Raw genomic sequence first — 15,824 nt, 5'->3', positions numbered from 1 at the left:
TCCATAAAGCTTACTTTTATTCGCTTCAACTAATATATAAACGTATTAATAAACTTGTTTTGTCAAATATTAATATCACTAAATCAATCTGAATATATTAGGTTACAACCACAAAAAATGTTAAGGGCTAAATCAGATAGAAATAGCTCCTAAAGGTAACAATTGCAGGTTACTACTTTTTTGTACAGTGTATTACAGTAATTAAGTAAGAGTAGTAAAATACTGTGTACCTGTGTACTGTGAATTAACTACTCATCCCATAATGGCATAATCAAATAATGAACAATGGTACATTATAATATTATTGACTTATAATCATATACTGTAAGTATAAAAAAACAATATATTTTACTTTTATTGAAGTTGTTTGAGAGTGTAGGGAGACCGACTCGATTACGTCATTCACATTGATTTATGAGAGTGGGCTGTCACACTTTTTGTGTTGTTCTTGTTTCCAAAATAACAGTGAATTCTCTGATTGGTGGATTACTGTTCAGGATTATGTGTAATTTAGTTATTTTCCAGGAATATGGCCATTTTTTTGTGTGTGTGTTTTCTACAGAAACATATACCACCAGTTACCAGTCTTGGAGTTCATGGTCGCTTTTTCATGCAAGGTTTACTGGTTATTGTTATCAGTCTCTCTATGGAGAAAATGAATGGGATTTTTCACCCAGAGCTTTGCTGTGCTCTTATATGACATTACTTCAGGTTTCCTTGGGCCAGTGTTTCCTAAACCTAATAATATGATAACTCTTACAAACCTGTAGTAAATTCAAAATTCTTCAGAGGATGTCAGCCTTTAGTTGTGAGCGAGGAAAGCCAGATTTGGTGAGGGTTTAAACTTCATGCAGTCTGTGAAACATGGTAGACATGTCAGCATATCTCATTAATGTCTGGAGAGAGTAGCTCAAGACACAGGTAGAGTTAGTGCTGCCCAGAAATGTGTGAGGAATGATAGTATGGATAGGGAAAGTGGTAGTAGTGTCCTGATTATGAAAAATTAGTTAGAGAAAGAACCATAGCATAGACACAGGAGGGTAGGCACATTGGAAAAAAAATGTGTTTATTGGACTAAGTATACCATACAAAGAAAAAACAAATTAATTAAAGCCAATGTTACAGCATTGCTGCTGGCAGTTTGTTCTGGAGAGAGTTTGTGAGCGAAAGTATGAGATGATACAGAAAGAGAATGTTATAATCATTAAAAAAATAAGCAAAGTGGAACAATTAAAAATTACACTTCAGGATTACAAAAATACAGCAGAATCTCAAGTAAGATGCACAGCGGTAATTTCATGGCAAATCAGACAGGAGCTGCACCACCAAGTGAAAGTCCAGAATTTAATTTAGCACTGTTTGGCAGTTTGTGGCTGAGAAATCCTGATAGACAACATTAACACTAGCATAACTCTGGAGATCAATTGTTTTATGCACTGTGTTTTCTTCTTGAGTATCTGCATTGTGTAAACAGAATCAGATTGTCAACATGAGACCCCATAAAATCAAAACTGGAGGTTTGTTTCATGTTTAGATAATGTCTGTTTTGAGGCCAATTAGTATTCTAAGTGTTGACAGTAAAACATTTTAGCAGATATATACATTTTAACATTAAGAGACTTCATATTTCTGGATAATGGACCAAAAATATTGATGACATCATCTTCAACTTTTAGCTTTAAAAAAGGGACAAGCCCTTTATTATGTCAACTTCCTGTTTCAGTTGGGATTACATCAATACAGGAAACTGTGCTCGTCACACCATTTCATGAGGTCTTTAAGCCTGAAAAGGTAAATTGTAATTTTGACACTGGTTACAGAATCTCCTGGGTTGCAAATGCAGCTCACCCTGGGTACAGTAATTTTAATTAATTCATTATTAAAATGATATAATATTATCATTAATTAAATTATAGCTGATTTTTCAAAATCCCTCTGTTCATTGTTTGTACATTTCAGGTCTGACCTTTGCATGGCACTGCCTGTATCCAAATTAAAGCTACAAAAACAAAATTTTTAAGAATAAAAATAGTTTCAAAAACAGTTCTCTATAACATCTATATAATGAATGTCATTGACCATGTATAATTCTACATATGAACTGATTTTGCATACTTAAAGGGATAGTTCAGCCAAAAATGAAAATTCTCTCATCATTTACTCACCCTCATGCCATCATAGATGTGTATGACTTTCTTTCTTCTGCAGAACACAAATTAAGATTTTCAGAAGAATATATAAACTCTGTAGGTCCATACAATGCAAGTGAATGGGTGCCAAAATGTTGATGCTCCAAAAAGCACATAAAGGCAGCATAACAGTAATCCATAAGACTCCAGTGGTTAAATCCATATCTTCAGAAGTGATATGATAGGTGTGGGTGAGAAAAAGATCAATATTTAAGTACATTTTTGCTAGAAATTCATCTCCCTGCCCAGTAGATGGCGATATGCATGAAGAATGTGAATCACCAAAAACAAAAGAAGAAGAATGTGAAAGTGAATGTTAAAGTGGAGATTAACTGAGCAGGGATGAGAATTTATAGTAAAAATTTATTAAAATATTGATCTGTTTCTCACTCACACCTATCATAAATCTTCTGAAGACATTGATTTAACTACTGGAGTCATATGGATTACTTTTATGCTGACCTATGAGAACATTTTGGCATCCATTCACTTGCATTGTAAGGACCAAAAAATCTTCATTTGTGTTTTGCTGAAGAAAGAAAGTCATACACATCCGTTATGGCATAAAGGTGAGTAAATGAGAGAATTTTCATTTTTGTGTGCACTATTTCTTTAACTTTTAATTATTTTGGCAACCCTTTATCAATCTAGATTTCTAATGAGTATTTTTGATTAATTTTACATACAAATTGTAATCAAATATTGAATTACATTTTGTTTTCTTAAAAAGAATATGAGCATTTTGTACAGGCGTAAACGTATTGTATTAATTGATTAATGTCACCTCTTTTTCATTGTGAATATAAAGTATTAATAGTAAGATGGCTTTTCATTTCCCCATCTGAGCATCATTTTACTCAAACATGATGCAATATGGCACAAGTTCTTCTTCTAACATGGCAAGACAAAGAGATAAGTGAAGACAGCAAAGCAGCTGGTATTAGTGAAATAAATTACTTTGTTGTGTTTATGTCTTTATGGCATTTAAGTGTGAATGTGCAACCAATGTGTATATTATAAATTGCAGCGTGAAGTATTTACCCATGTTTCCACTGATCATAGTATAAATATTGTGGGGTTGTACTTGCTGGGGCCTGAAATCTATGCCCCTGATTGCCTTTATTTGCCAGCTGCTAACACTTTCTTTGAACCTGTACAGTACTGTAGCAGATGAATCGTTTGAAACCCCTTTGTATTAAGTCTGTTTAATATTCAGTGCCCTGTTTTCTTGTCTTTTGTGTGGGTGAAACAAGTGAAATTTGAACCTTGATCCAACCTGATCCAAAATGGCAAAATCCTTCCATATATTAGAATACAGAGGCACAGAAAGGTAAATTTGTTCAATAAGGTCAGTCTGTATAATAATGTGAGCAAATGTACAGTGTTATATCACCTTTCATGTTGGGAAATATAAAACACTTTCTGTAAATAGAGAAATCCTGGACAACCAAATGTAATGAGTGGTTTAGAGGTTTCAGTAAGGCTACAGGAAAACATACATTGCATGGCCAAAAGTTTGTGACTCCACACCCATATGTGCTTGCTGAACCATTAATTTAAAACCATAAGCATTAATATGTTGTCCCATGTCACTGTATGCTGTAGCATTAAGATTTGTCTTCACTGGAATTACTGGAATAGAAAAACCTTTTAATTACAATAGGGCATCCACATACTTTTGGCCATGTAGTGTAATTGCCAAAAACATCATCACGTTGTATGAATCTACTCTGTGTTTTCATATTGTATGAAATATAAAATGGGATAGATATATTTATCAACAATATTTATATAAATTGTTGCTACATCATTGTATGAAGCACTATGATCTGATCTAACCTTTATCATATGGGATACCAAGGTTTAAGACTATCCTCTATTACATTTTTGTACATTTACATATTATTTGTTCACTTTTTTCTCACTTGTTCTGTATATTACATTTAAAAGGATAAATAAAGGTTGTTTTTCCTTGTTAAAAAGGTTTTATACTTAAGGAAATGTTTAAAATAATGTGCACTCACATGAGGTGAAGACTCCAATCATATCAGCAGCCTAATAAAAGCTGTTTTGCATGATGCTGCATCCACACCACTAGGTGTCAGTATAAAGTCCAAGTTAACTGGAATTTTAGCCAGCACAGCATACAATAATTACTGAGAGCACCTTTAACATATAAATAAAATGTTTCGTATGGGGTACAATTTTGTGGTTCACATATGCTTTGGCCTGTAGACTAGCCCCTTCTCCTACAAAAATGTTCCCTCAACTTGCTGAATGAGCCATAAAACCTTACACCAAAAGAACAAGAAAATCGGTGGAAAACAGGTCAGAAAAGAGTGAGAAGATTGAGAAGAACTTCTCTCATGTCACAGAGGTGGAGATGCTGTTAGTAACAGGGTGAGGTTTGTTTTTAAGGAAGGCAGAGCCTTGGTGAATGTGCTCCAGGAAAGAGAAGTTATGAAAGGTCACATGACAGCACAGCACTGGCAGCGTTTTTTCTTTTCTATACCTGTAGGCGGCACATCTTTGGTCGAGCTATCATCTTTGCCCTCTGAAGAAAGTTCAGTGGTATCAGACAGAGGTCGGCCCGACACAAGGTCTGCAGCGTTGCCATCAATAGTGGAGATATCAGTGACAGTCTTCTCTCGAAGAGATTTTTCGTCATCCTCGTCAATAAGGACAATCTCGGCCTTGATGGTGCCATCAAAGCCAAGGAGCTTCTTCGTCTCCTCCTCGTCTTCTATGCTGTGATAGCCCATGAAGATCATGGTCACTGGTTTCTCAGCTGATGCCTGTGGATTCTCTGTGAATTTACTTTCATAACTTTGCGGGGCTCTACTGGAGATTTGTTTCTTGTCTTGCTTGGCCTTATTGTGCACCATCTGCTCCTTAGAAATCAACTCTCCTCCCATTGTTTGTGGCTCAGCTGGTGTTAAAGTTATCCTGGCACCATCACCTTGCTGGTGTGTCTGGCCAGCTTGTTGAATTAGTTTGTCCACTTCACTGGAACTCCAGGCGTGCATTCCATTCTCCATCATAGTAGATCCCCCAGAACGCACCTCGTAGATTACTTTTCGACCGTCATCGTAGACTTTGACCCCCCGCTGGTGGGCTTCTTGTGGGCTGACTGCTGAGGCAGAGAGGATCTTGGTGGTACCAGTTTTCCTGTCCTTTTCGACGTTGATCTCCATGGCGTATAATGCTTGGGGGAGATTGCAGATGATTGTGGGTTAATTGTGAACTCAGTGTGGACTATCATGCTTTACTGAAATGTGGCATGCTTGTTATTAATAATAGTTCTTTAGTGATCACTTTGTCCATACAATGAATTTAACCTACCCTTTTGCAGTTTTTATGCTCTCAACAGCCAATAATTAACTGCACAAAACTTTGTAGCAGGGACATGCCCTCATTGCAAAGTGAACTCGTTCAATATAGTTTAGACATATGTTCTTTTACCTTGCATCATTTTGGTTGTGGTTTTCGAAGATGAGGCATGTCACTCAACCTGTCCATGCTGGCATAAGCCTAATTTGACTATCTTCTACCATGTAAAAAAGATGAATTTGAAAATACTGTTGAGTTTGACTGGACGCATGGCCCTTGACATCAACAACAAAGAATATGCTTAGTATTTTCTCCTGCCTTTTAAATGTTGATAAGACTTTATTAATTGCTTTATTAATTATGCATAATTATATGATTAATTGCATTTTACTATTTGCATTTTGAATGGCCTTTTCCGTGCTGTTTGCGGCTTTTTACAAAACAGACTTGCAACCTATTTTTGGGTTCCGATCCACCAGTTGAGAACCACTGCTCTAAACCATCGATGTAAATGAATTAACTAATAATGTTTACCTACTTTTGTCATTTGTTAGGATGGGTTCTGCAGCATTTCTACAATACATTTATCGTACATCTCCCTCCAACTGATGGAACAAGACATGGACTAGAGATGCAATATGTCATGTTATAAATGTTTAATGTGGAACCATTTTCACATCACAGGTCCATTGTAAGCGTGCTTCTCTGAACTGGTCATTAGCACATACTCAATAAAGGCAGGTGCTACAATTGTCCAAAGTCTTCCCAAGTTTATTCAATCTAAGCCTTTGATATAATTTTGAAACTAGCGACCTGTACACTACTGAATATAGATTGTGAAAATTGTCATCTTGTCCATGCACTCTCACAACTATGTTCTGTTGAGTAACTGTGCCATCTGGAATCTACATTACCATGCCCGCTTTTGGCCATGACCCAAACCCGTGACCACCCCAGCCCCTCCCACAAGCCAAACAAGCACCTACCAGATTTTCTTGGGTGTTGTTGATCCCCTGAAGCTGAGACAGGAGTTTGGGAGTTGAATTCTGGGAGGTCTGGGATCTGGGAGCAGTTGTAATTCACTGTATCTGTCCAGTGGAGAGCAGAAGAGAAACTAAAACTGGATTCCTTCATTCCAAAGCCCACCAAGTATATGCTCTCCCCTTCCAATCTCCCTTACTAAACTGAGTTTCTTTCTCTCCCTGTCTCTCTCTCACCCTTTTTTCCGTGAAGCAGCTCATTGCTTAGACAGCAAAAGCAGCGCAAGTGAATTAGAGCAAAACAATGGTGCGTTGGGTTAGTGGGATTCCCTGTGAATAGGTGGATCATGGTATACAAAGTGCAGAGTCATTGCCGTATGTTTGGAGTTCAATAGTCTAGCTGAGGCAAGAGGGATATGGTCCAAGAGGCTAATGTGTGGCTAGGAGTGACCCCTCTGTCCGACAAAAGGATGTAGGTAAACGGCATGTGTGTTTTGAAAGACTGTCTACTAGGCTTGGGATCTATACCCTTTTCATGCATTGATAATTAGAACATTTTCCTGATGATTATCAGTATACTGTATATCGGAATTTTTACAGATATAAATAGGGTGGCTTATTGCACAATTTTGTCTCTTCATACATATTTCTCAACACAACTTTGGTAAAGTGTGAGCTCAAAATTCTGTAGTGCTACAGAGCGCAACTTGCATAGTTTTCCATTAAATTCTACCCAAATCATTATCAGAGGACATAGATTATGAACTCTAGCCATCACTGGATGATATATTGTGCATAAAGTATGTATCTTTTATATAGCATATACAATGTATATTAAGTTACAAGTATGTCTTTTTGTGGTTTGACAGCTTGAATGAATCCTATTCAAGGCTACATACAGTAAATTGTGCATAATAAACTTGTGTACCATAAAAATGTACACCAGTTTCATACAGTAACCTGCAAACTCATCAACGTCACTGTTCATTCTAGAAGTACAAAAACCTTTGTAACTTTTGTGTGTATAGTGACTAGATCCACAACTTAGTTTGGACTGCCACCTGCCGCATCAACGTGTCCTGTGTTTGATACCTGTGCCTTGTTCTACCTGCGACTGGCTTCAGTAAATTTAATATCAACCCCTTGTGGTCTCCTATTGCTATTACTTCAGACTACATTAAACTGAAAGCCAACTCTACAGTGAATTGGAAAGCATAGAAATTGGGCTTCTAATTTAAATGTCGGCTTATTTTAATATATTGATGCTTCAAACAACGTATCGAGAAAATAACTGATTAATAAACAATATACATCGATATTGTATGATATTCCTCCTACCTGTTCTAGCACCTTGGGAGGGGGATACCATGGTTAGATCATGAAGTAACACATAACGGCTTATAGAGATGCCTATGAGTTTGGCCTTAAATGTGGTATTGTCAGATTGCTCTGGATCCTATGGGAAAAAAGACTTATAAAAGTACAATATTTATACATGTTATCCATACCTCCATCTGGATTCTGAAGACTCTGTGGATAGAAAAAAACGAGAAGCTGTTAATGTTCATACAAGACGCTGATGTAGTTTTAATTCAACATATTTCTGCTGTATAAATGTGTCATGGGGGGGATTTCACTAAGAATGATTTGCGCTGATAGCGTTGTTTATTTATATACAATATAAATATATATATATTATATAAATAATACACTGTTTGCGTTGTTTTAGCACCCGATTCACTACATGAAATGCAAATCACAGAATGGCACAAATTTCCTATCTTGCAGGTTAGGATAATGCTAGGTGCTTAGTGCTAGGTTGTGGAGGATGCAGAAGTCTACCAGGCGTGCTTCATTGCGACTGTACAGCTTAATTCCACTACTGTTATCCAGACCTGAATCAGTTCTATAAAATGCAGAAATTTGCTCATCTAAACCGTCTTGCTATATGACCAGTTATAAAATGTTCTCCATCATTTGATTAATTATTGTCATAATCGTATAATCATAATCCATGTGCTATAACGTTAATTGCACCAACCAAATAGCTCTGATTGAAAAGCTTTTGAAAATTAATAAAAAGCTATTTAAAATAAACCTGATTTGCATAGAAAGGAGGTGTGTTTGTGCAGAAATACCATTTGCAAAAGTGCCGCGACTGTTTAGTGAATTTGCCTCAGAATGTTTCTTATTAAGTTATTTCTCTGTTTTTCTGAATTACTGCATTACTGTTCTGAACTTTGCATATGTTCTTCTATAATGAAGATCACTCACCTTCTGTAGATCTTCAATAGATCTCTCTGTTTCCCGCAGTCTCTCTCGGAGAACCTGCTCTTTAGCTGAAATCTGGGATTCTTCATTCTCCAAAAGACAGATTTCTGATTCTAATCTACGAAAACACAATAAATAATTTCATAAAACAAATTTACATAAAATGCTAAATATTTTAATGAGAAATGCAGAGAATATTCCCCAACTGCCACAAAAAAGAAATGAATGCATTAGTAAAGCTTTTGTAAAGAAGAAGTCAAGATTTACATTTTAATTATAGATTTACTGAACTATTGATTAAAGGACCTTTATTTGACACATTAATATAGTTTAGTACAATATGGTAAAACTTTATAATACCTACATGGTATAAAGTATTTGTAAAGAATTTGTTTATTGTTAATTAATTATTTATAAATTGTAGTTCTTACATTGTTGATACACTAATAGAGTATATACAAATATTATGTTATTCATTTATATGTTCTGTTGCAAATGATTTAAGATTTTTTCATATGTTCATGTACAGTATAAGCTGTTTGATAATGGTTTTTCAAACTTAAGTAAACAACTCGTTAACCATACCTAACCAATGTATTTCATTTGATGCAAACCAGTGGTAAAGAAGTGTTTATAAGAACATAAAGAAGATATAAATCTGTATTTAATAATGTTTTATATATATACATTTATATATGTAATCAATTGGACACACTGCATATGAATATTTAATTAAAGGAATATTCTGGGTTTAATAAAATTTAAGCTCAACCAACAGCATTTATGTCGTAATTACCAAAAAAAATAATAAAAAAAAAAATAAAAAAAATGGACTGGTCTTACCTATTCTTTAAAAAAGACAAAGATCTGGGTTACGGTGAGGCACTTACAGTAGGACACATACAGACGGTTTCATACATATAGCCACAAACAAAACATGTGCTAACAAGATTTTAGTGTGATAAAATTGCTTAATAACCTTTCCTGTGTAATAATATAATTTCTTTATTAACTATGAATTTATTCCTTCTTAATGTTCTCACACATTTTTTTTCCACGGGTTTGCATCAATTAAAATACATTGGTATGATTAACAAGTTGTTTACTAAGGATGAAAAACCATAATCAAACTGTTTATATATGAACTTATTAAACAATAATAAATCATTTGCTACAGTGAACATAAGTGAATAACATAATATTTGTATGTAGCCTATTAATAATATATATAATGAAATATCACACTTGATGTGTTATGTGTTTTGCTGTGTAGACATGCCACCCATTGAGTAAAACTATTGCATGGAATTCTCAGTTGTTTGCATACACACAGTGGGGAAATGAATGATACATATCCCTTTAGTGCCAATTAACCCATGCATATTCTACTGTTCCCAGCAGACTCCATTCTCACTCATTCTGAATGCTGGCAGCCAATGAGGAAGCGGCTCTGCCTCCGCCCATGAGAACTTCCGGCTATTGTTTGGATCACTGAGGTTATGTGGTCTGCAATAACAAAAGGCAAGGAGTCTTCCCACGATTCCTGTCTAACATTCCCTCTACATAAGGACACACACTATCTATGTATATAAAAGTAATAGATGGATGGATTTCAGACTTCTCCTTTTGTGTTCCACAGAAGAAAGTCAGTCATATGGGTTTGAAACAACATGTGGGATAGTAAATAAAACAGAATTTTCATTTTCAGGCGAACTATTATTAAACTATAGCATTAGCATTTTTTTTTTTTTTTTTTTTTTTTTTCGCTGAGGAGTTGTCTCCCCACACATACACAAACACACACACACACACACACACACACACACACACACACACACACACACACACCAGCAGGAGGTCAGGCCCTGTTTCCAGTCTCTAAATATGAGGTGGAGCCCAATAGAGAGAAAACACACCAGCAATAAATCACAGCAGCTGAAATTGAGCAACAGAGAAAGTGATGTCACAGGTATCAGACAAGTGAGCAAGAATACACACACTCCATGTACTACTGGCAGTTCATGGCCATCCCTAGAGACTGCTGTTTTAAAGGTGTACCACCAGTGAATTTGATCCTGCACTTCATGAAGTTGGTTGAAAGAATAATCAGAGTGTGCAGAGCTCGAATCAGGACAAAAGGTGACCAATTTGAAGAAGCTTGAATATAATTGTTTTGATTCAACTTTCTTGGTTACTATGTAATTCTCATATTTGTATTATTATTATTATTATTATTATTATTATTATTTTTTTTTTTTTTTTGGTGGCCACTATCATTCTAAAATGTGAAAAATAGTTATAATAAAAATTATGAGTAGAAATTTGCTAAATCTTATCATTTACATGTCTATTTAATTATGTGCATCTCCCTTTGTAGACTCTTAATACTGAATGACTGCAAGCAGGGGTGTAGGAACCATTATAACTGAGGAGGACATGTCCCCTTCACATTTAGAAATAACTAAATTCGCCCCCAACTTTTTCACACACACACTTTTTGAGAAATAATAATTACATTTTAATATGTTTATTTTGCAAGGGAAAAAAGTGCAGCCATTCACCTAAAACAAAGCCTTTAAGACCCCGCAGAAGCCTCTGCCAGTTGGTTGCTTTGGCAGTGGGCGGAATTAAGTCAAAAGCGCTAATCCCATTGGCTAGCGCTCACATCTCACAGTCCACGTTTTGAACCAGCAAATCAGTTTGAGTGAACACAGATAATGTGATTAATATTAATGAGTACAACAGCCTCCCAGGCAAGACGTGCACAAAAAGAGTCATATTTGACTATTGTGAATGAAAACACTTTACATTTTGGTAACTTTTAGCAAGATTTTAATCTCAGACCTCTTTATTTTTTGTCCTTTTCACTGAAACACCGAATGACCAATAATCATGTACAACTTCCAGCCAAAAACATGAAGAGGACAGACATTCGGGATTTCTTTCATAGAGTCGTGTGTGACAACAATAATCTAATGTCATAGTACACATCTAAACAATGATATTGTTTTTGTTTTTGTTTATTTTTTTACTTTTCCATGTTTTTTTTTTTATTTATTATTTTTTTTTAGCTGTTATATTGAATTTAGATTAATGGTAATGGTGATGTTTGTGGCATATCTAATAAAATAAATAAATAAAAAAAAGATCAGTCTAAGTCAACAGTGTAGACAGAGACATGACACAAGCTTCTGGAATTGGTAAGGTAAGAAGACCATATTTGACACTGTCCTTACGGACATTAAGGAATTGTGTGTGTGTGTGTGTGTGTGTGTGTGTGTGTGTGTGAGAGAGAGAGCTTTGATTCTTTGGTTCTGGCTGACTGGACCAATGTTTGAAATGTTTGACAACAGTCATTCAATTATATGATAATTCTTTTGTTTAACATGAACATTTTGATTCATACATGGTTTCTACATAAAAAAAATGCTGATGTTTCTTAAAAGGTCAGTTGATATGCTTTCTTTCAAATGATATAACATATTCTTAAAAGTTAAAACACATTCTAAACAAATCAAAAATTATTTTAAACTGTCATATTGTGAAAAGAGGCTGATGAGATTTTGAAAGTGTCCCCCCAATTTTTAGATCATTCCTACGCCCCTGACTGCAAGCCTGATTAATTATAGGGACAGCAACACCAAAAAGTCTATGACAGATCATTCTGTAACTAGTGACAACAATACACCCATGACTAAAATAAGAATATGACAGAAAGGAATATGACTTTGACTACAAAACTACAGACAGGAAACACTAGGGAGCAGCAGGCCACATATGAGGCTGGTTATTACAGAGAGTCAGAGACACAATTCTTCAAGGCCATCTAGTGGTAGAATCATGTCATAGCAAGGGTCAATTTCATCAAGGGCAATTACGTTCAGAATGAAATACTACTAGCATACTGCTTACTGAATAATGTGCACTATACTTTATATTCATACTATTTTTAAAAACAAAATGATAAATGTTCCAGTAAAATGCTACATTGTTGTCAAAAGACATCATTGCATGCATCCAGCAATTGGCATCCAGTAATCTTGGAAATCTTGAAGTTGAACACCCACAGTATTGCTTTGTGGATTGCAGCATTGCATGTAGTATGCTATGGTTGTATACTAAACATTTTAGTAAATGTAGTATGTTACTTAGGTATTCTACAGGATATTTGCATACAGTGCATTCGGGCAGACTCATATATTCTGTATTATCATTATCTTCATCATTATCATCAATAATTATACATTTTGTTGGGGTAACACTTTACAATAAGGTTCCATTGGTTAACATAAGTTAATGCAGTACGGTATCATTAACTAACAATTAACAATATATATATTACAGCATTTATTAATCTTTGTTAATGTTAGTTAATTAAAATGCAATTGTTCAATGTTAGTTCATGTTAGTTCATAGTGCATTAACCAATGTTAACATATGCAACTTTTTGATTTAAAAAATGTATTAGTATATGTTGAAATTAACATTACCAAGATTAATAAATGCTGTATAATTATTGTTCATTGTTAGTTCATGTTAACTAATGTAAAAAAATGGAACCTTATTGTAAAGCATTACCATTTTTTGCTTAATATATCCACATTAAGGTCATTTCTGCCTTAGTAAACAGTATATCCAACATCCAATAAGGCAGGCCTATGTTTGAGAGATATAAGTTATTAGTTTATGCAGGAGGACTATTTTGTTTATTTATCTGTCGCAAAACATTCATAATATACTCTGTCTGGGTGTGTTTATATATTTATGACAGATTCATAACCCTGTATCACACTTGTGCTCAAAGCTCTCACAGAACAGACACAACTAGCACGAAACAGTCACAAAGACTTTTATTTTGAAAACCAGTAACAGGAAATCTGTCATACAAAAGCAAATGGGACATTTCTGTGAGGTCTAACTGCATATGCACACAAGGTTTTCATTAATCTGAACACTGGGCCTTGTCACTATATATTTTCTGTAATACCTTCTTATATTCCACTTCCATGTGCAAATAAAGAAACAGTGTTTGCAGTTTAGTGTGAAAGGCCTGCACTGAATCAAATTACTGTCCTGCGGATATCTCAGTTTATCCAATATTATGATGTTGTTTTTTAAGTCAGTTGGAAATTTGATCAAACAGAACTTCTTTTATCATAGAAAGGTGCCCGCTACAGACTTTATTTGTTACACGTGTCGACTGCCATTGAATGTGATGGGTGTACACCATATGACTCATTTAAAATCAGCTTGAACTTTTTGTTCTCCATTTTTTTTCTTTTTCCAAATCAGTCAGAGGTCAAGACTCCATCTTCTGCTGTGTCTCCGGATGACCTCATGCAGGTCTCACGCCCACCCCTTACTTCCTGCATTGTTTCTCACATGTCCTGTCTGTGTGTGTCATTATGTTCTATTGACTCTGAATAATGTGGGACTAGTGAATGAACTACTGGTGCTGTTGAACTATATTTTTGTGTGAATCTTATGAAAAAATGTCCAGGTCACATTTCACTCCAAAACCAAAGGAAAGAAAAACACCAAAAAGAAATGATAATTTCCATAAATAAAATGAAGCCTTTAAAAGACCTACAATGTTTTTGCATTGTAACACTACATAACAATTGAATAATGACCATAATGCGTCCAGTTTTTTGATTTGTTGGAATTCACATTATTCTCAATGCTGATTCTCATGAGATTCTTATTTCTGTAATACAATAAAAAAAACACTGTAATGAGTGTAATCCAATTATTTTTTTTATTTGAATCACCATAAATGTGAGAATGTTTTACTTTACATTTCAAATAATATTTTTGTTCACATTACAGTAATGATAATGCATTATTATTATTATTTATATATTATTATAGTTTATTATTCATAGTATTATTATGATAAATTATAACTGATAATAATTATATTTTATTACTACAGATTTATATTTTTATTATTATAACATTTTTATCATATTATATTTTCCATATATAAAATTGAGCCAATTTTTAAGACCATTATTATTATTATTATTATTATTATTTTGCATTGTGACATTATTTTAATGACAATTAAGCACATTTCCCCCAATTTTTTTGTAATTAAGATTAATCTCAGTGGTGATTTTCATTCATTTCTCATTATTATAATACAGTAAAATACTGTAATACAATGATGTTTTGATTTAAATCACCATAAGTTTGGAAATGTATTAACATTTAAAAAAACATTTTTTTTTCATATTACAGTAATGATAATGCATTGTTATATTATTATCATTATTAATAATAAAAATAAGAATAAAATGTCTTTATTTAATTGCTATATTATTATTATTATTATTATAATGCATCCAGATGTTGTGCCTTTTTTTTTTTTTTTTTTTTTTTTCGTAATTCAGATTATTCTCAAGAGTGATTCTCAAATACATTAAAAGTATGGCAATACAATGATTTATATTTTGTGTGCAAATGTATTTGCATTTCAAATAAAATATATATTTCCCCCACATCACATTAATGAAAATGCTATTTTATTTGCATTATTGACAATGTCTTAACCTTTTAAAAGCAAAATATATTTTATTATTCTGTAGATTTTGTGGTAAAATGTGAGCTGGACATGTTCTTGGCAGAAAAAATCTGTAATAATCATCACTCCAAACACAAACAGAATCATTCATTGGTGTCACATCATGATCTCATGGTGACCATGATGTCTAATCCCATAAAAATTGTTTGAGAGCCATCATAAATGCTTAATGAAACATTTTCCATGCTCCCTATCCCCGTCAAAACAGTGGCAGACATGCAGTAGCAGAGTCACATGATAAGTTACGAGGTCGTAGAATAGTAATGGCTGGCAGTTTTATCAGCAACGCTGATGTAATGTTTATTTATGGCTATCTTTACACCAGTGCAAGAGGAGAGACTTTACACTCTCCTTTCACCATATTAGGAGGTCATCTCGCACAGTTGTATAAACAGTGTGTGTGCAGGTGTGTGTGTTGGGGAGGGAGCTCTATGAGTGAGTGAGTATCATGTCAATGCTACATTTTTC

At 34.3% G+C, this 15,824-nt stretch overlaps 1 protein-coding gene across 1 annotated transcript in view; it reads right to left on the bottom strand.

The window, feature by feature from the left end:
- Nucleotides 1–1,050: 1,050 nt before the first annotated feature.
- Nucleotides 1,051–15,824, bottom strand: part of LOC127433392 (paralemmin-2-like) — a 75,610-nt gene continuing 60,836 nt past the window's right edge. The window contains exons 5-8 of the mRNA XM_051685258.1: nt 8,774–8,888; nt 8,008–8,029; nt 6,506–6,607; nt 1,051–5,394 (exon numbers count right to left, since the gene is read on the bottom strand). Of these exons, the coding sequence (XP_051541218.1) occupies nt 4,658–5,394; nt 6,506–6,607; nt 8,008–8,029; nt 8,774–8,888 (976 nt within the window). The 3' untranslated portion in view covers nt 1,051–4,657. The remainder of the gene's footprint in view (nt 5,395–6,505; nt 6,608–8,007; nt 8,030–8,773; nt 8,889–15,824) is intronic.

The sequence above is a fragment of the Myxocyprinus asiaticus genome, chromosome 43 (genome assembly GCF_019703515.2).
Source record: "Myxocyprinus asiaticus isolate MX2 ecotype Aquarium Trade chromosome 43, UBuf_Myxa_2, whole genome shotgun sequence".
Lineage (NCBI taxonomy): Eukaryota > Metazoa > Chordata > Actinopteri > Cypriniformes > Catostomidae > Myxocyprinus > Myxocyprinus asiaticus.
This window is presented reverse-complemented; position numbering and strand designations above follow the sequence as displayed.